Here is a 24472-nt window from a genome sequence, read left to right on the forward strand (position 1 = left end):
ATCAAATGTCAGGGAATCCCCCAAACCATCAGGATCCATCCTCTGGAGATGATGAACACCATGGTCATCTTCACAATATTAAAGAAGCTCTGTAGAATTCAAAGGTCAACACTGAGACACACACAACAAAGCTCTCAGTTAGCATTAGATCTTTATTTCTCATGTCACTTTGAAAGCTTACAAGGAGCTTACATTAAACTTGGGAATTCTCAAATGACACAAGCAAAGATTATATACAGTACTATAAACTGTCAGCTATGATAAAGGAGACCAAATGTACACATTTTGTAGTTATTTCCGTAGCATATGTTTTTCTGTAAGGTATAGATATTTTTTGCCAGAGGCAGGTGCCCATATCCATAAAGCATTCCATATTTCCATACTTAACTCTTTGCAGTTATAAAAATATCTGATATTTCTTAATTTCTTTCAATCCCTGTGTTGACAAGTGCGTCTTGATGCAACTTCTCAACATTATTGCTGCATTAGCACAGTAGTAAAATCTGAAACTCTTAAGTAAACGTATATAGTAAAACATGGCTATTAGCAACTCTTTTCTTTTTGTCTTTTTGTTCCTCTCACGGGTCTCTTTAAATACTCGACACACTTTCAAAGTGCAAAACAACTGATCTGAAAATAAAAAAAGGTGCAAATAATTCTACAAACATGGTGAAAGCGTTAAAGACGACATGGCACTTCTAGTGTTGGTTTGGAAGTGAGAACAGAAATTTCTGGAGCAAAGGAAAAAATATGGCGTTGATTTCTGCAGCTTAGTTTTGACCTGATCTACACTCTAGTTTGGCCATGAAAAGAACTGTAATGTGATTGCTTCGACTTCACTTAAGCTTAAAGGATCAATTACGAGCCGAGGAAAAATAATACTTGTCTTGATATCTGCATTCAGCCGCCTAAAGTGGTTCTCCTTTGTAATTGTCCAACTCAATACTGTTCAATTTAAGAGCCACCGCCAACACAAACATACCTTCATTCTTACCCTAAACAATTTCAATTGTCTAAACAGAAGCACAGGTAGGAGTTCTCCCCCTGCCTACAAAAACAAAGGAAAACTCTGCCTCTAAACAACGTACGCTTAGTATCGAAGTTAGTTTGGTGATTGAAATGGAAGATTGAAACTCAGTCATTTTAAAAAAACACTGATAGATACTGAATCTCACTCACAGACGAGTAAAAGAAAACAAACTTCGGATGAAATGCCAGAACATAGATGTGTGTATCTCAAAAAGGCAAGGCATTTTCTGTTTCCGTCTGTTGGAGTTACTTCTGAAATCTTTAAATATCTACTTCTTTTTTTAACATTATCAATATCTACAAAATGCACAGGACCATTTTGTACACAGTGATTCATTTCCCACAACTCAAAATCATGTACAGCATGGCGACCTCCCCTCCTTCCCCTTCCTCTCTCCGCCTCCTCCACCTCTGTCCAATGCCTTGAAGTCCACTTAAAGCACTTTACCTGAGGTTTCATTAAGAATGCTGCAATTTGCCTTAACAGGGAGTCTTACATACAAGAGAGCACGCACGCAAACACGCTCACAGGGTGCCTGTTTTAAGCACGCACACATACGCAGCTTGCACACTTATATCCCTGCAGGTTCATCAAGCATGCGGTCAGAGGTTCTGGGGATATGACGCCTGCATTAAGAGAGGGGCACTGAAGAAGTCTGGGATTTTTTAGGGGAGATTTTCAGCTCCTCTGCGAGCAAATTCCATGTAGCGAAGCCTCCGAGAAGTCTTGTAGAGTCTGACGGTGGGTTGCTCCGACTTTAGTCTTGTCCCACCAAAACTTCTGGCTAAAAGAAGCTCTCCGGAGTCTCTTTTTTTATCCTCCGTTTTGAGTTCAGTTACTTTTACAGGCTTGGTAAGCTCCCCCACCCACACAGGAGGTCAAGCATGGTCAGCTGGTATTTTTTACTTGACCTCTCAGCTGGATGTGGTGTTGGGGGGGAGGTGGGGGCCTGGGAGAGCAGGGGTTGGGCAAAGAGCCAGGTACTAAGGGGATGAGGAGGATGTCCGGCTTGTGGAAAAACTGCAAAATCAGACAAGGAAAACAAAAAGGTAAGATTGGCATTATATGCAGCAAAAACATCGTAAAAATCTGCATCTCATGATTGGATTCTGTTGTGTGATGTTACCTCTGGAGCCTGTGCACCATGTGGGCAACCAGCGAGTCGGAGATGCCAGGGTAAGACTCCTCAGCCAGCAGGATTGCCTCCCTCAGCTCGTCCAGGACCATGGGGTTCCCGTTCACCTGCTCCTGTCTCGCCTTCAGCTGGGAGTGATGAGTAAGAAGAGAAGGCAAAGATTTAGTAAAATTACTAAACACACAAGCCAATTAGATAAAGTTGTCTTTGGAACCAAGTTAACCCACAAGGGCTTTCAGTTTAAATAAATAATACAGTTTAAAAGTGACTATTGATGACTTGAACACACTTCTGAAAAAATGAAAACATGAAACAAACAAGGCTGACACAAGAGTCGGGTGTCAAATCTGTGTATGAAACAGCTAAATCCAATTTGACGAAATCCTGATGTGTGTGCAGCCCAGGAAGTTGACTTACCTCGGCTAGTGCAGGAGAGATGACTGTGGCCAGGCTCTGTGAATAAGGCCTCTTTGGAATGTCTTTTGTCTGTGGAAAAAAGAGAATGAGAGAAACTTGAGAACAGGGGAAGTGAAAGAAAAATGAAATGAAAGATGCATTCCTCTCCAAATAACACAGACTAATTCTTGTGTAACCGTGCACAGTATCTGCATATTTGTGAGGTGTCTTTTAGGAACTGAAAATGTCAAAACTGAGATGATTTGCACCTGGTCTGTTGCCCCTGACTGTCCCTCCCCATTCTGCAGCTTCTTGGGGTCCTTCTCTCGGATGGTGAAGATCCAGTCATCACTGCCAAAGTCGTTCCCGCCTGACGCCTGGCCGTCCTGCTCTCTGATTGGATGGATATGAAAAAGAGGCTTTGAAACATCCATCGAGCTAGTAATGAGGTCATGCGTGTTAAGTGCTTAAACCTCATCATAACAAATGTGGGAGAAAAGCAGCACAGAGGCTGTTTTTACCTCCTTCAGCAGGATGTGTTTGTGTCCCATTTACTCTTATTAACAGGAGAAACAACACAGTGAAAACTTAAAGGGACAGGATCAGACTTACGAGTCAGACTCATCAGAACTGGACTCTGTGGTTCTGGACTGCTCCGCCTTCCACCTCTTGTACTTGTCAACCAACTCAGTCAGGTAGGAGGTCTTTTTTGCGTGTCGCACGATCAGCTTATGCTTCAACAGTTCTTTGGCGGTCGGCCTCTGTGGGAAATAGTAGAAGCCAATGAGATGATGCTGTCAGGAAAAACCCTGTGACAAAACAAACAAAATGAATAGCTACATACAAAACTGGGCTCCTTGTTGAGACAGGCCTCTATAAACTCCTTGAGCGGTTTGCTGTAGTTGCCCTCCAGCGTGGGTGGGTTGTTCTTTGGGATAAGGAATAACACCTTCATGGGGTGGAGCTCTGAGTGAGGGGGCTCACCTTTTGCTAGCTCGATGGCTGTGATGCCCAGAGACCAGATATCAGCCTGGAAATTAAAGAAAGACAATGTGAAAATCAAATGCTAGCTGTATTGCTGCATCAATATTTTGTCCCACCCCAAACAAAAACATACCAGCAATAACAGTTGCTAATATTCCTTTCCTGTGCTCTCTGCAGTAATCCACCTCTACTTGAATAATTTTAAGGCTTGCATTCATCTCTTCACTGTTTGACCTTCCTTCATACTTCAACTCTATCGGTTTATAATTCTAGTGTTCTAAAAACAGAAACTTTTTCTGTTGTGATGCACTCATTGTGAGAGCAGTGAATGAATCTCAGCGCAAACTCTACAAATGGGTGCAACATTTACATTTAATACATTTTTTATTAAGGTTGAAAACTTCAAAAACATTATAAATCAGGCACAGACATCAACATTACTATATTAAAAACAGGGTTCATACATTTGTCAGGTTGTGGTTTTGTGAGAGACATTACAGCCCTCATTAGCCAGCTGAGTACTGAATACTTCAAGCAGCTAATAATGGAAAGTAATCCATTTCACATGGAGGAGTTCAGTGATTAAAAATAAAGTCATTAAAACAGAGATTGGCTGGAACCTGCGAGGTATGGGTCAGCTGAAGGTGTCAGTGGGCTACTTTGCAGTGGGCTTGTTAGCTTGTTTATTTCTATTTTAAAAGACAGTGGGAAAAAGTTCATGCACACAGCAGTCCATAAAAAGGGCATTTTTTCCATGATTATTTTACCTATACTTAAATAAAGGATAAATTGTGAATTGTGTTATGAAATGATGACTGGAAATAAGTATGACAACAATGCTGCTGCAGTATTATAGAACACAAATGTCATTTATAACAATTATTGCCTACAGAAAAAAAAACCTTTTATAACAATTTCAAAGACAAACATTTGAATAAGTCAATTAAACTTGACTATAAACCCAGAAAGGTTCTGAACACTCAGAAATGCTAAGCTGGTAGTAAAGAAACAAACAGATTAGCTGGTTAGAGTCAGCGCTAGTTAGACCTGGGCCTTCCAATTTGCAGCTCAGACCACCAAACAAACTCTCTCTTTAAATCATAATATAAATAGATGATCATTTTACATGTACCATTGTGTTAACCCGTCTTTTTGCAGAGACAAAAAAAACATTTGAGTACTTTAACAAATCATATGATGTGAAAATGGGAGGTGTACCCAGCAGAAATGGAGAATTTCCTGCTTTCTGTTGCATTGGTTCGTAACACAATGTCACTGATCTTACCTTGGAGTCATAGGCTGACTGTTTGATGACCTCCGGCGCCATCCAGAACGGCGTCCCAACAAAAGTGTTGCGTTTGATCTGAGTGTCCGTTAACTGTCCTGCCACGCCGAAATCCGCCAGCTTCACCTCTCCCTGCTCGGACAGCAGCACGTTGGCAGCTGTGGAGGAGGGGGAGGATGATGTAATCGAGCTCAGACAACACATCAAGTGAGAAGCTTCACCGCACCATTAGACACTCCTGTCAGTCTTGATCTGCATCACCAATTTATTTACGAAAGAGGGAACAACTGTCAGAAGCCTTTTAGCAGGCGGCTGCTGCAAATCCCCCGATAAAACACAAACTATATAATGAATGAAACCGTGAGTAGACATCAATACCATTAACGTGCTATGTGATATTTGTGTGTCCTCTAATAGCAGCTCTCAGTGGGTCAGCTACCTTTTATATCCCTGTGGATCTTCTTCTCCGAGTGCAAGTACTCCAGGCCCTTCAGGATCTCCCTTAGGATTGTGGCGATCTGGGTCTCGTCCAGAGCTCCGGGCTCCATCTTTTGGAGAAAAAAAAAGCAACACCTGTGAGCTGTGAAGGTAAGCCTGGCCTTAGACTTATTGTTATAAATAGCAATAGCCAAGCGTTATCTTAACTCTCTGCAAACACACAACTGCTTCTGGTCATCTACGACCATGCTGCCTGGAATCTTTGCATCTGCAGTCTTTTCAAAATAAGCAGCTGTCTTGTATAATCTCAAAGCTTGACACTAATTTGAGCCAGCAACATTTTGGCTGACAGCAAATTTATGAGGAGCATCAGTCAAGCCATGGCTTTAGCTCCTGCCTCTTCACTTCTTTAGCTCCCACCCCAGTATCTACGCTTGATCATGTTTTCTTTACAAGGAAACATTCTCATATAGAGTTATAAAAATGAGAAACTTTAAAGGATGTGATTTAGTTCTTCATGTTTACATATTTTGGATTGATTGGTATGAAGTGCTGAAAACCTCTGCTAACCCATATCCTGGATAAACCCTCAAAAAAACATAAAGCAGGAAATAACTTACCAAATCCAACGCTGATCCTCCCCCTAAATACTCCATAATGATCCATAACTTTGTGTCCTAGAGACAGAGAAAGAGAAGAGAGTAACCGGTCAGTGATGAAGAGAAGGGTCATTAGTTAGAAAAGTACTGTGGTGCATTTGTGGAGAAGAATATTGACAGCTCATTGAGTAAAGTTGTTGCTGGCTTATTGTGAGGAGCAGGCAGTCAGGTGTGTAGGTAAACAAGTCGTGATGATATTAGTAAGGGCTTGGTGGGTGTCTGAAGTCATCAGAGGCTAATCCCTTTTTAATTTCGGATTATTCAGGGAGAAAGTGAGCGGAGGAAGATAAATCCTTTCCTGTCTTGTCCCATTTACTCACAAACAAATGCAAAGAAACTCTTAATGCATAATCGTTGTGCTGCAGCATTATGAGTGGCAAACTTCACCTTCAGATATGAGCCGTAGTATTTGGTGACAAAGGGGCTGTCACACTGGCTCAGCACTGTGATCTCCTGCTGTATGTCTTCGATCTCGTCCTCTGCCTCCTCCAGGTCGATGATCTTGATGGCTACCACTTTCTGTGTGCGATTGTCGATACCTTTGAACACCTCGCCAAACGAGCCCTTGCCAATGCGCTCCAGCTTGGTGAAGAAATCCTCCGGGTCAGCTTTGGCATTCTGGGGGTGATTGAAGGGGGAACAAAGCAAGGGGAGGAAATGGAGGTGGATTTAAAAGAAAAAAAAACACAGGAATGTTTGAAAAGAACTGAATGTCGGGGAGTCAATCGGAAACACCAGCAGGGTGCCATTCTTACAGGATACATTAATTCACTCATTGCAACACCTTGTGTTTGTGTACACAGAAAGAAAGACACAGGAGAATGAAGGGAAAGAGTGTAACAGTTGGATAACATGCAGGTTAAAGGAATTTATGCAACAACACATTTCATTAAAATAACAGGTTTTTCTTTCAATTCCCTGCAGCACCATACGGTTATATCCACGGCATTGTTTCATTATTAAGTGATAAATCTATGAAACGATGCAAAATGGGGTCCACACTTCTCCCACTGACTTATTTCATATGAACAGTCAAACTAAAAGAAATGGAATTTGCAATGAAACTAGCCATTGAAAGCTGAGCAGCTTCATACTTTAGCAGCTTAAAGATATTCAACATTATTTGAAAAAGTGACAAATCAAACAGAATCATTGATACAAAAATAGTTCCTGATAGTATTATCTGGCGATAGAATAATCAGTTCAGTCATCCAGTGAATCAAAGCTGTTTTATAATAGAGACCCTATATTTGGATTAATGATACTGCGCCTACTGATATTTTGACAGTGTCCTATTTTGCATACTCTTAAGAAATTTCAAGAATGATGCTGTATTATTGATTTCATCACAATACTTAGTATTTTTCATTATTCAATCTTAGAATTAACTTTACCAGTAGGTTTCTATATTCAGATCAGTTCCATTTGCCTTTTGTTTGTTTCATGTTTCTATGATTCCCTTGTTAAACAATTTCAGTCCATTTAACTTGACTGAATATAAATAAAGCCTGATAGGTCTGACACCAACATAAATTCACTCAGTTAGATTTGGTGATGTCTGTGTGGAACCTAATGCAGATTTGTTTGTATCTGCAGGGATAGAAGTATTTCAAATCCCACTGTTTGTCATTTAGAAAAGAAGAAAAAATAAAAAATAAAAATGAAACAATAAAAGCACCATTCACACCTTTACTGGAGCAGCACACTATAACATGTGTATCTGAGTGATGGCTGGGAAAAAAACCCTCTTGAATGCTGCAGGAAGTGAACTAAAACGACTTGACTCTCCAGAGGCTGGTATGTGGGAAACACAAGAGCAGGCGCTGACAAAAACCACTTCCTTTTATGACCTCTTTTGAGCCGAGAAGAGGTCAAAATGCCAGTTTTGACTTGAGATGGCTAAAAATGAAACAGCTACCTTACGCAAGAAGGGATACGTCCTTATGTCACCAAGGAAGAACATTTCAGCGACATGACAGAAATATATACACAATAAACTAAACAGTAGGTACGCTGATTTAGAGTGCCGTGTAGAACTTAAATTCAAGAGTGATGGCCAAAAGACGTTCCTTACCCAACTTATCACTATCAAATTTGACTAAAGCCTTTACAGGTGCCAAAATCCCTGCAGTGCCTCTCCTGCATCCTCCCCCTGTTCATGAATCTGCATGCATCCGCTAACAAGCCTGCACAGGGACCATAATTTGGTGCATGAAGCAGTTTACATTAAGAGCAGTTATCTCCTGTAGTTATCTACCCAACACATTTATCCCCTAAAGGCAAAAATACTAAAGATAGCAGCATAGGCAAGAACAAGGCTCAAGTGTGCATAATGGTTTATTTGTACAGGGGGGCAGAGAGATTATATTACTCCTATCAAATCAGTGCTGCAATATAATCATTTTGTGATTCATGTTTATGTTAAAAAGATGCAGCATTCACAGGAATTAGCAATATGACCATAAGTGATAGTGACAACGTTGTAGAGGTAAGTTTATGCTAGGGCTGTGAAATAAACAGTGATTCTTTTCGTTATTGCAATATGAGCACTCGCAATAAACACATTGCAAAAGTCTGAATGTATCGCAATAAATACAAAGACACTTTTAATGTAGTCAAGAAAATCTTTTACACTCGTGTTCATTTACAAGTTGTTTGGAGGCCTGTGTATATTGGTCAAGCTTTACAACATTTAGATGCAGTCGAAAAGAAGATCAGCAGAAAGACAGAAACTGTAAGATGCTCTAATACGCACCCTTTACTTTTTATTTATTTATCGCAATTCATATCGTTTTCACAATATTGAACAAGAAGCAGGCCTTCTTTCTGCTGTGTTGAAATAAATGACAGTTTTTGTAATGTCATACCCCCCCCCCCCCAACAAGTCCTGCTACCTACTGCAGAATTAATTTTTAAACAACATTTTGGTGCTTCGTGCTCTTTGAAGTGCTCCCTATCGCGAGAGTGTGTTATATTTCGGGGTGTGCTTTTATTCCCCGAATCTGCTGGCACAACACTTAAACCAATACAATCTCTTTTTAAAAAGGCCATAAAAATCTTTGACAAAAAGCCATTTTCGTTTCACCATTGCACCGTTTTAGATAAACATAATTTTCATAATTTTGTTCATTTTAAAAATGCATGTTTTATATATAAAATTTTGCACGGACTTGCTCCTCCTCCTTTGAAGGACTTTATAAAGCTGAAGTCTGCCAGTGGGAGACGGTGAGGTCCCATACAGACGCACTACATTCAGAGAAACTGTTCTGTCAGTCAAAGGAACTAAATATTGGAATATTCTCCCACTCACAATAAGAGACTCACAAACATATGCATCCTTCAAAACACACCTCAAACAGTGGATAAAAGAAAACCAAGTCTGTGACCACTTTTAACCTTTAACCTCTATTATTGTCTTGTGTCACTTGTGCCTTTGTGTTTGTATTTTATTTGTAATTTGTCTTTCTCTGTTACCTGCCTAGAGACAACAGATGGAAACTAACACTTCTGCTACAATCTGGCATTTTTACAGCTGTGATTGTTACAGCTGTTCATTAATATGCACTGTCCCTAACAAATAAATAAATAAAATCACTTAATGTTTTAGCTGTGCAGTGACTGTGAGAAACCCCTTGGCAGGGGGTCAGTGAGTGTACATTTTGTTCTGGCAGTGACCTATGACACTACATAATTGAGAAGGACCGCCACTACATGTTTTTAAACAGATTCATAAGACACTTGTCTCACCTGCATGCCCGGCAGGTTTCCCTGAACAGGAGAATGTGCCATGGTGATGCTGACGACGCTGGGCTCTCCTCGGCTTAATGTTTACAGTCCCTTCAACGTTACAAAGTCTCCAGTCCTACTGAGAATCTTCTGAGGTACTTCTACGCAGACAGAAAAATGTCCTTCCACACTTGTGCCTTCTGTCAGAACAACCCGAAGTCAACCAAAACAGCTGAGCAAGCTAACTGGCGTTGGCTAATGCTAGCTCTAAAGCTGCCAACAAGAAATCCGCAATGTTAGTTTGCTAACCAGCTAGCCAAGCGTTAACTGGTGCATTCAATACGCTTTCCCACTCAGTGACGTTTCGCTGCTCCAACAAATGTTAACTCTCAGAAAGCGAAGAAGTAGCAACGAGGATGTATCCATAAAATTGTCAAAGTGTCACTTTCTGTAAAACGCTGTTGTCAGCTAGCTAGCATGGTTAGCGCGCTAGCTAGCTAGCCGACGCAGACAACCTGACGATCCGTCCGCTAGCTGGCTCGGAGTTCATCTGCATACCAGATCCGAGTCCTGAACAACCCGAGTGTCGAGCTGCTGTCTTTGCACTAACGTGTCTTCGGCTGCTCTTACAGGTCTGGCATCTGCGGCAAGGATATCTCGCCAGTGTTTTTGTTTCCTCCCTCACTTTCGTCCCTTACTCTCGGCCATCTTGTCGGTGCTGTGACGCCTGGCTGGGCGGATCCGGATCCGGATCAACAACAACATCCTGGACTCCCCGGTGCTGATGCAAGGTGGATGGACCGAGGGCCCCCAAAAGTTTATAAGTCAGTAAAGAGATCCTCTTGACAGCTTGAAGTTATGGCTGAATATCATCTGACTGAGGAAAAGTTCATTCTTGTGATATGGTCCAATAAGCTTAAGAATTGACTTCTATAGATAGATATAATCTTTATTATCATTGTATACAAGGACACAACGAAACTTCGTCAGCAGCCATCCTAAACAGCAGCGTTTACAAAAACAACAACAACACAAATATATTTGTGGTGATATGAAAGAGAAGTATGCAAAAAGTGGCCAGAGAAATTGCTGTTCAGTGAATGAATGATAATAATAATAAATAAATAGACAGTTGTGGTGACTGAAAGAATATATACAGTTATTATTTTGCAGTGACTGATTAATTAAACAAATATAAATATAGAGATATAGTGCAAATAAGTGAAGTTATAGTGCAGTGAAAGAGTATATACAGTTATTATTGTGCAGTGACTGGATGAGTAAATAAACAGTTTTAGTGCAATGAATAAATAAATAGACAGTTAAAGTGCAGTGACTGAGTAAATAAATAGACAATTGTAAAGCAGTGAATTACAAAGTTATTGCACAAGTAATATTGAACGGTTAGCAGCGGTTGGGTAATTATTGCACATGTTCATTCTATGTATATTAATTGGCCATGGTATTATTTTAAAAGCTGAGAATTTTAAAGAAGAACTAAAGATGAAATCAATGTTTGACTCATCATGTGGAAGCAATGCCATTGACTAAGCTATGTGATAAACATAGGTCTACTACAAACCACCAGCTCTTATTTGAAAGGCTGCATTCATAATAATAATAATAATAATAATAACTTTATTTATATAGCACCTTTTAAAAACACAGGTTTACAAAGTGCGTTGACAAACAAGAACAAAGCAAACTAAACCAAACACAGAAGAACATAAACAACAGCAAGAACATGACAAATGCAAAATACTAAAAATAATTAAATACAATTCAACAGAAAAGAACCCAAAGTGCACGATACCCAACAGACATATATAACCAGACCATCACAAGAACCATCACAAGAACCATCATAAGAACCCAGGAAACACAAGAACCCAACAACACGAGCTGAGACCAAGAGGACCAAAGATTTAAAAAGATGTAAGAAACTAAAAGAGCTAAAAGCAAATAGAAAGACAGCAATAAGAAGGTAAGAGCAGAAAAAGAAATAGAAACAAGTGGTGAAAGGATCAAAAAACCCAAAACTATAATATTAATTAAAAAAAATCATCTTTATCATTATACACTCTTAAGATGCAGCAGTTTTTGTCCTCTGCAATATTGATCATAATAGGCTTCTCCATAGCACTGATTTGAGATAGCCTAACACAATTAAATTGGGAGTAAATCAAATTCTATTGACTCTCAAACTGTTATTGACAATACGCAGAGTTCACCAGAAGAGGGCGCCAGTACATAATCCTCTGCATCAGCACCCTGGTGTAATCTGGATACTGATGCCAGTGCACCATTGCGTGCTACTGCTGCAGCTACAAATAACGATGGGATGGCCTGCGTTGCTGCAGCTGATATTTTTTGTGTGTCCAGGATTATCCCCTGTAACATTTAATACTATAAAAATCTATACTTATAGCTGAAGCCAGTACAGTTTGTGATCACATTGATGGCTGCGGCTTATTTTTTCCAACAGAGGGCCTGTATCGAGGAGGCCGGAGAATGAAAAAAAAAATCACATGGGTAGCTCAAACAAGGCACGTTGTCTACATTAGGAAGTCATGGCAACATGATTGTATTGTTATTGCAGCTTGCAAGAGGGAAACGAATTCTGTATGGGATATCAAAATGAATTCTAGCCTATATTGGTTGAAAATGCTTCTTATAGAGGATGATATAAAGTAAAAACCCAAAGACGAGGAGGCTGAAATTCATAATTCTTTAACCAAATGTCCCAATATTGATTCGCATTTTGCTAGATATTATTCCCCAGATCATAAGTAGTTTGAAATAAGATATATTCAAGTGTCTGTATCTGTGAAAACATATTTATTGAGGATTAGCCCACACAAATAATTTCTAAAGTCTGCGCACACGCGTGTTATGGGAAGCACTACCTCCCTCCTTCATGCGTAAATTATGTAGGGCAGGACGGGAATGCTCTGCTACCTCCATTTGACAAAACCCGGCCGGTGAATGTGAAGGGGGTGGGAAAAAAGGAAAGAAATCACCAACTAGTCCACCTCGTCTCCTACCAGCGTTTGACAGAAGCGGAGCAGCGCACCACGACGTGTCTATTGTGAAGCTGAGGTGAAGAAAAGATGGACATCACGGATCAAGGAGCTCAAATGGAGCCGCTATTGCCAACGGTAAGACCACATTGACACGCTATTGTTGTGATTATGATCCATTTGATGTGCTTCAGCCTTGAATGTACTGGTGTTCATCGGCTTAGGTTATTTCTATTTTACAGGAAACCGTTTGGATTAAACATCCCATCAGTGTATGATTCATAGTTTACATCTGTATTTGAAAATGACCCATATTTTGATTGCTTTACCGGTTGCGTGCCTCATGGATATCATGACGAACATGGATGCTGCGCACCTTCAATACATATCATTTATGTTTTCACCGTGTGCACAATTCATATCTGAGCAAACGATTAAATGTATTTTTCCATAAACGCCTACACCTTCACACAGATGGCCTCTGTGATACAGGTTGATACAGTGTTACACCGCGCAGCTACAGTCATTCATTTGTACCAGACTGTCTACACGCAAAGGCTCCTTAAAATGTTGCCTTTCATCCAAATCATATCGACCCCGTTTTCAAACGTGTTGTTTATGAAACCTGCTGTTAAGCTGTTGCTTTACAGATCTGCCTGCCTAAGATGTAACACGGTGAGGGGAGCATTAGCCTAAGTGTTTGATCTGACAGTGAGGGAGCAGGAGGAGATAATATGATGATGATGATGATGCCTCATCAGTTGGATGTAACTAGCTTGCTGTCTCTCCATTTTTCCGTGATGAGCTTCACTGAACTATTATTCACAACCCATTTGGTATTATTACAACAGATATTTGATTGAAAAAGTAATTGCTTGTTTACATGATGTTGCTATTATCCCTCTCCTCTGGTGGAATCAGAGGTGCTGTGCAAGCATCCCAAAGTCTTTATTTCTCTGAAGAGAATTCTTAACAGTGTGGGATCAGGATGTGTAAGTGGAACACAAACAAAGAGCCAACTGGTCAAATACGACATGGAAAAAACTGGAAACAAACATGTTAAAGATAACAGGGAGCAATCAGGTCAGATATTACAGGGAACATATCGGCAAAACAAATGAAAGGGGCCAAATGACAGGATACCAACAGGTTAAATAGAGCAGGGAAAACATTTGAAACTAACTGGTTAAATACAACTACAGTAGAGACAGGAAACAATAGACAGACAGGGAAACAACAGGGAAATATTATTGGGACCCAACTGGCAAATATCAGATATAACAGGCAACAAAGAGGGGAACAACAAACCAGTGAAATGTAACAGGAAAGCAATATTTCCAAATTTTTAAAGGGATCAAACTGGTTGTACTACAGGGAAAAGACAAGGAACAAAAAGGATGAATATATGTGTTGCCCTTAGGCGAGAGCCTTTTAGAACCACTGGCAGAATTTAAAAAAAAGCACGTTTCAAACATAACACATCGGTTCACTTGAAGGCAGAGGCCTCTTCTGCGGTCAGCATCCCCTCATTAGCATTCAGGTGAGACTGTGCGGAGACGGAGGGAAAAATGTCAGCTGCCTTTAGTGCCTTACATGCACAGAGGACGAAGATGAAATACATCGCTTTTTGTTCACCATGTTAAACAGCAACGATTGCTCCTGATTCAAATCAATATTCTCGTTGTTTGTTCTATTACCGGATGTGTTGCATGAGGACTTTCCAGAGCTTACACTGAAGCCTGCCGGGGGCTGATGTGGCGTGGGATGGCTGTTCTGCTTCCCCTGCAGTCTCGATGCAGTGTGGTAGATTTCCTCTTATTGTAACTCATCACTGCTACCCCCATCATTCTTCCACCCACACAGCAAGCTAATGGTTTGTCATAGTTTCACCAGGATGCCAGGATTTGAGGTGTTAGCATGGTGAGGATCTCAGGGATTCCTCAGAATGTCACAACAAAACAAATCCATCCTACTGAATCTCATCCGAGCAGGTTACCAGGTTCCCAAGGTCAAGCATGAGAGTATGTTTAATTTACAGCAGGAAGGATTGCCCATGAATGCATCATCGCTAGTGACGATTGTTATGAGCCGAGACAAGTTTACTACATGTTAAGGGCTTTATTAATAGAGCATCCACATGCAAATATCTAAGTGTCCACGAGCCTTTCTTTTGTCCTATTGACTGATGTATCCATGTTCTTTGACTTGCAGGACCAGAGTCCCCAAGAAAGCAAAGACGTGGTGAGTACAATTCTTCTTCTACTACTATTTATCTGGCTTGAAAAATGTAACATCGAATCGCCCAGAAGCAACAATGATAACTCAGCTTGATGCACTTGTTCAGACTAGTTCTAAAACACTGGGGGACAATACAAAAAAATCAATAGGAAAAAGTAATCCAATAAAAAGGATGTAGGGTAAGGCAAGAGTAATAAAGCAGAGGTCACAGGAAATTACTCTTGTTACATAAATGCAAGTTTGTGAAGAGTTTTAATAGGAACAGTTTTATAGGTTGATCAAATTATTTACTGAACCCAAACACAATTTAATGTCTGCGGTTTGGTACTTTAGGCAACTCTAATAATCACATTTTATATTGTTTTACAAAGACGAAAGAAAACATTACAAACCTCAATTAATAAACGAAGACAGAAAAATTCAGACCATCTATAATAAAAAGTTAAGAAGAAAAGATACATTTAAAAATAATGTGTAAAATAATGTTAAAGTGCAGAATCAAAGTGTGGTATTAAGTTGTAAGTTGCACCAAGTCCAACAAAGAAATAAAGTGCAGAAGCAGAAACTAATCGTGCTTCTTTTTTCACAACATACTAAGAGTAAACTCAAAGAAGGTAGCAGTCATTTTATGTGTGTACAGAAGACTTTACAGACAGCCTACCATTACATTTTTTTGTATTTTCATTGCCCTCATCACTGATGTTTGCCATATTTGTAAGTATTTCCTTATAAATTCTCCATAGTAACTTTATAACATATATGGCCCTGTTAATGGTTCTCAACCTTTAACTTCTGTTCTACTACAAAAGAGCAGAGTCAAATGTGGACGCCCCGTATCATTATCCAGAAACAAAGACACATTTCCCTCATAAAGATCTCAAGTTCTTTCATTTATGTAACCATTTGAAGGGCCAAATAGGTAGAGTACCCTCTACTACATGAAAAAGCAACACTTGAAGAAAAGTGTTTGTTACTCCTCTCCCATTCATTTCCTATTGAACCTCTGATTTATGTTGTAGTCACCTTGATCGAGAAACACTGTTGCTTTAAGAACATTTTCTTTATTATAGACTACCAACAATATTTTACTTTTCTAGGATAATGATAATGAATACTTTCCCATCACTGCAGAACTTCTCAGAATTGGGACAGCTGTCTCACTTTCTTGTTGGCTCTGATAGCAAACGTGCAATCAAATCCTGCCCTTAATCTGTTTATCTAATAATCTGTAATCTACAGTAGAATAACACTGCTGGTTTATTTTTTTTTATGTTTATACCTTTTATTAGCCGGCTTGTGAAGCAGATGTCATTTATTTTTAGATCACCATCGGTGCACATGTCACTATGCATCTGGCAGCGGCACACGGCTGACAACACGCTGGGTAAATAATAGATAATGGGAATTAAGTGAGAAGACTTTGAAGAGCTCACAGGAAATGAGTGTAAACAGACAATCAGGCCAGCCGTACAGAGGAGTTTAGATGCAAGCATGTCATCTGTTCTGACAAAATGCAACTGCTTATGCAACTGTGGGCTGAGAGCCAGAGTGAGGACAAGGCTCAGCACAAAGTGTGTGCCAGTGGCCAAATTGTGTAGCCTTGCCTTACTCGAACTTAGAACTCCTACATCCCTTGAATATTCTGAGGAAGCAGGGATTTTTGTCACATTTGTTTTTAGATCACTGCTGTGTTAATCCCTAAAATCCTCTTGTTAGGTTATTGTACTTTTGAGGAAAAGTTCCTTGGAGTAAAATAAAGCACGCCGAATAAATTAGCTTACCTTAAAACTTGAATAAAGGAATGTGTAATTTTACTGATGTTTTATTACATTTTTTATTAGTAGAGATAGTGTAAGGGACTTTCGTACTAAATAAAGAAAAGTCCTTGTGTTTTGCAATCTGTTTCACTTGTGTTGCCTGTTTGTGAGTTAGCTGGTAAATCATCATTAAGATTGCTAAGTCAATTAATCAATCAATCAATTTTTATTTGTATAGCGTCAACTCATAACAAGTGTTATCTCGAGACACTTTACAAAAAGCAGCTTACTCTTTGTCTGTTAACATTATAAAAGAGCAGGTAAAAGACCTTACTCATTGTTATGTTACAAAAAGCAGGTAAAAGACCTTACTTATTGCTATGTTACAAAAAGCAGGTAAAAGACCTTACTCATTGTTATGTTACAAAAAGCAGGTAAAAGACCTTACTCATTGTTATGTTACAAAAAGCAGGTAAAAGACCTTACTCATTGTTATGTTACAAAAAGCAGGTAAAAGACCTTACTTATTGCTATGTTACAAAGATCCGGCCTATCCATCATGAGCACTTTAGCAAAGCAGCAAAAGTTACAGTGGTAAGAAAAAAACTGCCTCATTAAAAGGCAGAAATCTTCGGTGAATCTTAGTTTTTGAAACTTTGAGCCGACCATCCTGAATCGTTTCTGTGCATAATTCATAATGAACTCCAGACTGTAGTGTACAGTGAAGTCTGCTGAGCTAGATAAATTGCTTGGCTTGAACCCCATATCTTCCAACCTCATAGTGGATTGAACTCAAGTGGACCTGTTCCTGGATGGATTTGACTTGGATTGACTGGTGTCGTCCTAATTACAAACCCTGACATAACAGCAGGCTCTCTGCCCGGCTGACCAGTTAGGGCTGTTTCGTTGTCAAAGCAGGAGAAGATGAGCAAGAACAGATGGAGGAAGCCTAACTGAGCTGCCTGGGCTTGTTCTTTTGAGCATGGTGTACTTGGATCAGTGTGAAATCACTGGTTAATTTGGTGATCCAACTGTGTAAAACTGGCAGGCAGGCGGGCAGGAAGCCTCCCTGCAGCCGCAGCTAGGAGCTTGAAACGGCTGTGCTCCCTTTGCATAGTTAATTATAGCAGTGTCAGCGGAGAGGATGATGAGGAGGGCATGGAGAAAGGTAGAGGGTGAGCTTTCTTAGAGACAGATGGGACAAAGAAAAGAGAGAGGCATCAAAAACATTCGATTTTTTGCTGTTAAATGAGAAGTTTCTATCTCATTTTCAAGAACATGAAGTGATGTCTTTGATATAAAAACTTCTAGAAAGATCAGATGACATAAACCACAAAGACAGCAGAAATAGCTGCTTAATCCTCCAGATGTGTTTCTAGCACACCATGCCTGGATCACAGTATCGCTGACAATGCACAACAGCCAGAGAGCAGCTTCTTTGCCTAAGGTAGGTTGTGCAGACTCACACAGACGCAGGCACGCACGCGCACGCGCACACATACACACACACACACACACTTTAAAGATGCATGTACTGTACAGAGTTAGACTGCAGCGCCAGCCCTCTCCTTATTGAGCTGTGTTGTGACTGCAGCATGTGTAGCTGAGAGCTATGCCAGGGCTTTGTGAAGACCCCTCATGCTAGATGGTGTTGCTTGACTCCCTGCGACCTCAGGCTCCTCTTAGGTAACAGAGCCACAGCAATCTGAGGCTCAGCAGAGCAGAACTGTGCACGGCACAGCATCAGTGATGTCACAGCGCTAATCTCTCTGGGGGGATTGGCGGATGGACGCTTGTCAGAAACATTTGATGCTACCCTGGATGAAAGCCGTCGGAGGCAGAGAGGGAGAGACAGAGGGAGAGTCGGAGCTGCGCCGAGCTCCCTGCTTTTGTTTTTATGTTGAGATTTCAGAGTGAGGTTGCTGTCATGTTCCAGCATGGGAAGAGCGGCTGAGGAAAGCGGCTGAGGAAAGGAGAGGGTTCAACTTATAACCCTGCAGTGGAGCTATCACTTTCTACTGTTCTCTCTGACTCTTTTTCACAACAAGAAACAGACACTCTGAGTCAAAGTGGGGCTCAGGCCCTGAGCCTTAGCCTCTCGTCTTACCATTACCGCAAGCGCAAGGGGAATTAGCGGGCATCCCTACAGGAGGAGCACCATGCTGACAGTGGACCACAGTAAGGGATTTAATTATCAGGTAGGTTTCTCTGATTATGCACTAAAATAAGATGGACGAGGATGATAAATTGTCTGATTCTTCTCCACTCTGAATTGGAAAGAGTTAGCCACAGGGAGGATCATGATAAAATGTACATTTGTTGATCAGTCAAGCTTTAGACATATTTTGATGCAATCTATTGGTATTGAGATTAACAGTAGCAATGGCAGAAAGGCAGTCTGTTTCTTTAACGGCATGATGTAAATGTATGTATAGTTTCTCAAGTGCTGCAGAGAGGGTCAGTCGTTTTGATGTGCATGCGAAAGGTCCTGGGGAGGTTGGCTGACAGATGGGGCTGCCATTCTGGGGCGTGAGAGGAGCTTATACCCGCTGAACTGACCCCGGTGATCTCTGAGGTAGAAACAAGTAATAAAAAGCCAGTTACATCAAATCTTTTCAAGCAGTTTCACTTTCATTACATATATTTTTTCTCATGTTTCCCTGCTTGTTAGGCTCACAGGATGTTTTTTTTTGCCAGTTCGAATCAAAGCTCTTAAAAATCTTCCATATAATTTTAGAAAGCATGGTCTACTATTTTTGCCCCCCTCCCCCCATGTCAGACAAGGTTAGAGAAAAGTGATGATGTAGCGATGACGGTCCCAGTGTGCTTTGCATATTCCTCCCTGTGATGCTGCCGGTGCTGATCCTGCTGCCATTGCCACGGTAACCATGGCCATCTGTAGGGATGAAAACCATGACAACAGAAGCCATCATCCAATCGCAGGGCATGTACAACTGCTTATAATCCATCTCTTAGCTCTTAGCTAGCTACAAGCTATAGAGTCACTCTGGCTTTTAGCACAAGTAGAGCGCTCACTAAAGCAGATTGAATTTAAATAGGTGGATTGATATTAAAACCCTGTCTTAAGGATTTTGCATGAAATGCCACATGGGAGGGGCTTCCTGTGGAGAATGTATATGCACTTTAACTTAGTACAACTGATGTGATTTTTCCAGTACATACCATGGCCTGGATCTCAAGGTATAGTAATGTAAACATTCATCATCCCTGCTGCTGTGAGAGCCTCAGGAGAGATCACTGAAGAACAGAGAAATGAGGTCACATATCTCCCTCCCTGAGACCGTGTGATAATGTGAACAGATTCCTGGAAAGGAGCCGCTGAGAATCAATAGGTCTGTGATTTATTCTGGCAAAGAAAATGGAATATAACCTCTCAGGCAAATCTGGAGTTGACACTTGAAGATGTCCTCTGTGTTGTTTTATTACCAGTTCCCCACGCAAAATAACATCACTGGATAGTTAATATGCTCAGCTAGTGTTCCATTTGCTGACGTGATTTTAGTCCATTATGTCTTGTGTTTCCCCTCTCATGGGCTGGTAGAAATTCAAGCATATGAAAACAAAAATGTACTTTCGTTTTTGTTCTGCAGACTCATCCTTATTCCAAATGTCACCACTACTACACTGAAAGTCAGAGTTTTAGCTTTAAAGCAGTTTCCATCCTCACATCACTTGTCCAGACTGAAAGTGTGGCATCTGAGAGCTTAATGTGAAGCAGTGATATTTCTTTTCGACTTTGTAGAACACTGAGTTAAGATTTTTCTGTAGTTTACTTGTTCCTTCATTGGAATACTCAAAATGATCAAACGAGACTAAATGGCTTTGCAAATTTCTCCCCTGAAACTATGACACGTTAATTCCAAGGGATCTTGTCATCTCAATATCAACTCAATGTCAATAATATTAATCTAGAACAATTAACAGGCATCATTAGAGCACCATTCTGGCAATTAAGTTTTTCTGTTAAACGTAAAAAATGAAGAAATAGTATTAAGTATTTACCTAACACTGTTCAAACAACAAAAACAAAAAACGGTACCTCCTAAATTGACCAACATTTAAATGTAATATCTGTCATAAAGTTGCTGTTGGTTTGGGGTGTAGCTCAGTTTGTAGAGTAGGTGCCCCATGTACAGAGGCTACAGTCCTAGTTGCACTTGTCACAGATGTAAATACTTCAATACCCATGAGTCCTTGTGGCAAAGAAGGCAGTCAGTGGTAGAAATAGGAGGGGTAGAAAAAATCTAAGTGCTTTGTTTTTCCAATTGTGAGTACATTTTGCTGCCATAGTTGCTGAATTTGCCTTAAAGTGACTCAGAGATGTTAACTGTCTCAATCATTAACATATTAACCCATTGTAGCTTGAACATGCGAACACCCACATCTCTTTAGGTTGTCAACACTGACAGCGGCAAGACAATTTGTTAATTTTCCCCAAACACGTAGGATACCTTCTAGACTCTGAAAATCTTCCTCCAGTGCCACAGAAACTACGAAGTATTTGTCCTCAAAACTGAACCTAATGTTTAAACTAAAAGGCCACTGTTGGTCATTAAAAGTTCCCTTCAAACTATTCCTGTAGTCGTCCAAACAATATTAGTCAACAATGTCAGCTCCTACAGTAGCTCCAGGCTGTACAGTGTGATATGCCAAGCTGAATTACAGTCTCCCAGGGTGCAGGCTGGGTGCTCTACATGTTAACAAACGCTGACTGGGCTGTCACTTTGTGCAAGTGTCAACGGAGAGGCATTCACCTTTAACTGCACCAACACAGAGGGGTCAGCAAAAGGAGGAAAGTGGAGCACATTGTAGAGGAGAATGTAGAGATGTAAATGTAAGACGAGGAGTGGTGTACAAGATGATTATTTTTAGACGGTATTGGTCCTAGATAGAATACAAGATGTTGTGTACAGGATTTAGGCAAGGACATGTCTTTAATATCCATGCTAAGTCAAAACTGATGAATGAATGTTCAGTGATGCAGTTGGTGGGATTATCACTTAGCATGAGTATGTGCAGGGATAAGGACAGATTGTTCAGTTCAGATATTTTCACAGTCTTTGCTCTCCCACGATAGCTGGTTTTTCCCCCCAGATTTACTGTGGTAATCATCAGTGTGTACAAAAAGCCGGGACGTGGCTGCTAAGTGATTCTAAGGACACACTGGCTTTGTGTGGCCCTTTTCTGGTCAATTACTCGATCCTCCCCACCACTGTCTGACATGAAAGTCATTAGAAAGAGTGGTTGGGACGAGTACTGCACGTGTAGCACCCTGAGGTGTGAAATCAGGTGTTGAGAGGTTGTGGATGAATTGGTTTTGGGAATACCTCCAGTGTTTCCCTTGCAACGATTTAATCTTCGTGTCCCCTGTCTGAAAATGCAGTGCAAAGTGAACATTGACTAACACACCTGCTAAAGGATGTGGCTTTTTAGAACTTTATTATGGCTATTACAGATAATATATCAACCTGTGGGAAACCTGTTCATGGCTTTAACTACTCGGACTCCTGTAATTCTAGATCCAGGACTTCCAGGGACACCTGTTCTTCAGAGGGGAACACTGCTGGTAATCCTTTGAGGGATTTTGGGATTCTGGCTATTGTAGAGATTTGTTTTCTCACTAAATGTATTGTGTTTTTGGCTGCTCAGGAAAGAAAACAACAACTGGAGCTTCATTGTTAGCTGGGTCTTCTCAGTAAAAATGTTTGAAAAACTGAAATAACCAGTTGCCCACATTCTGGCTATGGAACTGGGCATAAACTAAATACTTCAGGTTGACTTTTTTCGGTCAAAGAGCAGTTAAGCAACGTACATTCCCAGACTTCCGTTGGATATAAAAAAAGATTAATGTAAGTGTCTTTCAGTTTCGTCTTTTTAAATGTTGGGACTGAAACTTGCAGTCTGTTCAGTCAGCGAGAGTATACCATGAACACTGTCAGTGTCCGCATGTTCTTATGTTTATTGCCTCCTTTTTTTTTACTGCAATCCTTTGTTTAAATGTTGAGTTTATATTTATGACCGGATATCGAAAATGTTTCTTGAAATTGTCTTACGCCAAAGGCTCCATCATACTCGCTGTAGCCTACTCACAGACTGTGGCTCTTTAAAAAGCATCACTGCCTGTGCCACATGATAATGTTCTCATAGACAGCAGGTTTAAAAAGAGAAGGTTACTGCTGGACATAAGATTTACCTGATAGGGAAAGGCTTAATCGGTATTGTATGAACTTTTTGGCAAAGGAATGCAACTCAAGCCTCAAGTGTCACTGTCTAATATATTAGTTAGGTTTTTTTATTTTGGTTTGGTTTCACAGATGAGCTAACATTACGGTTAGCTAGGAGTTTATGCCTGTAAGCAGTGGCTTAATACTAACAGAAACAGCAAAAAAGGAGCACAGTAAATAACATTTAGTTTGCACGACCGCGACAACACTAAAAAAGAGAAAGTTTCCACACCATGAACGCTGATGAAGGCCTTGTGCTGAAACGCGTCCGTTGTTGTTTTGTACGCTGCTCTTACCCAGATAAAAGAAACTTGGAGGACATGTAGTGTGCTTTTCTGTCTCTTTAATACTAACAGACATGTCAATCAGCTTCTAGCCAAACATTTATCTTTTCTCAGGATCGGGAGTCAAACCTGCGACAAGTTCGACTAGTGCTGTAGCCTCTGTACATGGGCTGCCTGCTCTACCAACTGAGCTACACCCCAACCCCACAAGCATCTATCTTATGCTGCTCACATAAACTGAAAATAGCAATAGTAAGCTCCTGATCATACCAGACCTATTGAGAAAGTGTTCACTGTATTGTATAAAATTAGATCTTAGATTGATAAATATAAAAACTGATTATCCTACAAGTAGATCTCAAGCAATATTGTAAATGCCAGAGCAGGTCGACTATGTATTAACTGCATATGTCTACACACAATGTGCATTTAATTAAAATCCGATGCAGCCCAATGTCAAGCCTCGCATGAAGGTCATGATGCTCTACTTAGCATCGCTGCACAAATTCTTCCACTGTGCGCACACACGTTAACACACATGCATTCTGAACACTGTGTGACATTAATAACATCCTCTGGCCCTCGGTTCATGTCAATGCCTGAAGCCTTTACCCCCGTGTTTATCCGTCCTCTCTGCTATTCTGCATCACGGGGCTGTATGCATTAGTGGGTCTATACTGTACATCATTTACATCCCTATGTGTGCCGTACATGTTCAGCCTGTATGAGTCGAGTCTGTGTGTAAAACTGCATACACACTCATACACCTCAATATCTTATCTTATATCAAAGCAAAGAGGCTTATGGTTAAAAAAGGTAAATGTTAACATATATTTATGTGTTTCTATTCATCTTGACTGGTCGCATGTCTACTCCTCCCCCACCTCAACATTCCCAACTCCCCCCTGGGGTCTTGGTCACGAGGTCCATACTCCCGTTCCCCCCATGAAGCTTTCATCACCGACCAGCGGAACAACAGAGAAACGTCTGATTTAATTCACTCCGCCACGCAAGGCCCTCCATCACTGATCTCATGGTCAGAGACGAGGTTTTATCCCGCCGTAAAGGCTGGCAGATTAATCTCCACACAGATTGGTGAGCCGAGATGTGACTCTCAATGCTGGTCTGGGGTCAGCATCATGAGGTAGAGGAACTGGTGGCTATAAATAGAAGCAGGGACCTACAGGCAGGATGATTTTGGCTCATACTGAGCGTGCAGGGAAGAGCTTTGTTAGAGATGGAGCAGAAAAGGGCATAGCATCTGGATTTAAATGC

The 24472-nt window shown here is 40.6% G+C and overlaps 2 protein-coding genes across 5 annotated transcripts in view; one reads left to right on the forward strand and one right to left on the reverse strand.

Annotated features, from left to right (window-relative positions):
* Window positions 1-134: 134 nt before the first annotated feature.
* stk24b (serine/threonine kinase 24b (STE20 homolog, yeast)) lies at window positions 135-10384 on the reverse strand. Its single transcript, XM_061032186.1, has 11 exons — window positions 9675-10384; window positions 6315-6545; window positions 5889-5945; window positions 5270-5378; window positions 4831-4988; window positions 3406-3591; window positions 3174-3322; window positions 2831-2954; window positions 2583-2651; window positions 2157-2293; window positions 135-2050 (listed from the first exon to the last, which is right to left on the reverse strand). Exons 1-11 carry the CDS (start codon window positions 9714-9716, stop codon window positions 2014-2016), a joined length of 1299 nt encoding a protein of 432 aa, XP_060888169.1. The 5' UTR covers window positions 9717-10384; the 3' UTR covers window positions 135-2013.
* A 2165-nt stretch (window positions 10385-12549) lies between these two features.
* The window catches only part of LOC132959289 (sodium-driven chloride bicarbonate exchanger-like), a 40215-nt gene continuing 28292 nt past the window's right edge, over window positions 12550-24472 (forward strand). Inside the window, exons 1-2 of one of the 4 annotated variants that reach the window (XM_061032183.1) lie at window positions 12550-12811; window positions 14885-14914. In XM_061032183.1, coding sequence (XP_060888166.1) covers window positions 12764-12811; window positions 14885-14914 — 78 coding nt within the window. In that variant the 5' untranslated portion in view covers window positions 12550-12763. Of the gene's footprint in view, window positions 12812-14884; window positions 14915-18245; window positions 18867-24472 lie in introns of those variants that run through there. The other 3 variants (XM_061032182.1, XM_061032185.1, XM_061032184.1) reach the window with 3 other exon arrangements.

The sequence above is a fragment of the Labrus mixtus genome, chromosome 24 (assembly GCF_963584025.1).
Source record: "Labrus mixtus chromosome 24, fLabMix1.1, whole genome shotgun sequence".
NCBI classification, from domain to species: domain Eukaryota; kingdom Metazoa; phylum Chordata; class Actinopteri; order Labriformes; family Labridae; genus Labrus; species Labrus mixtus.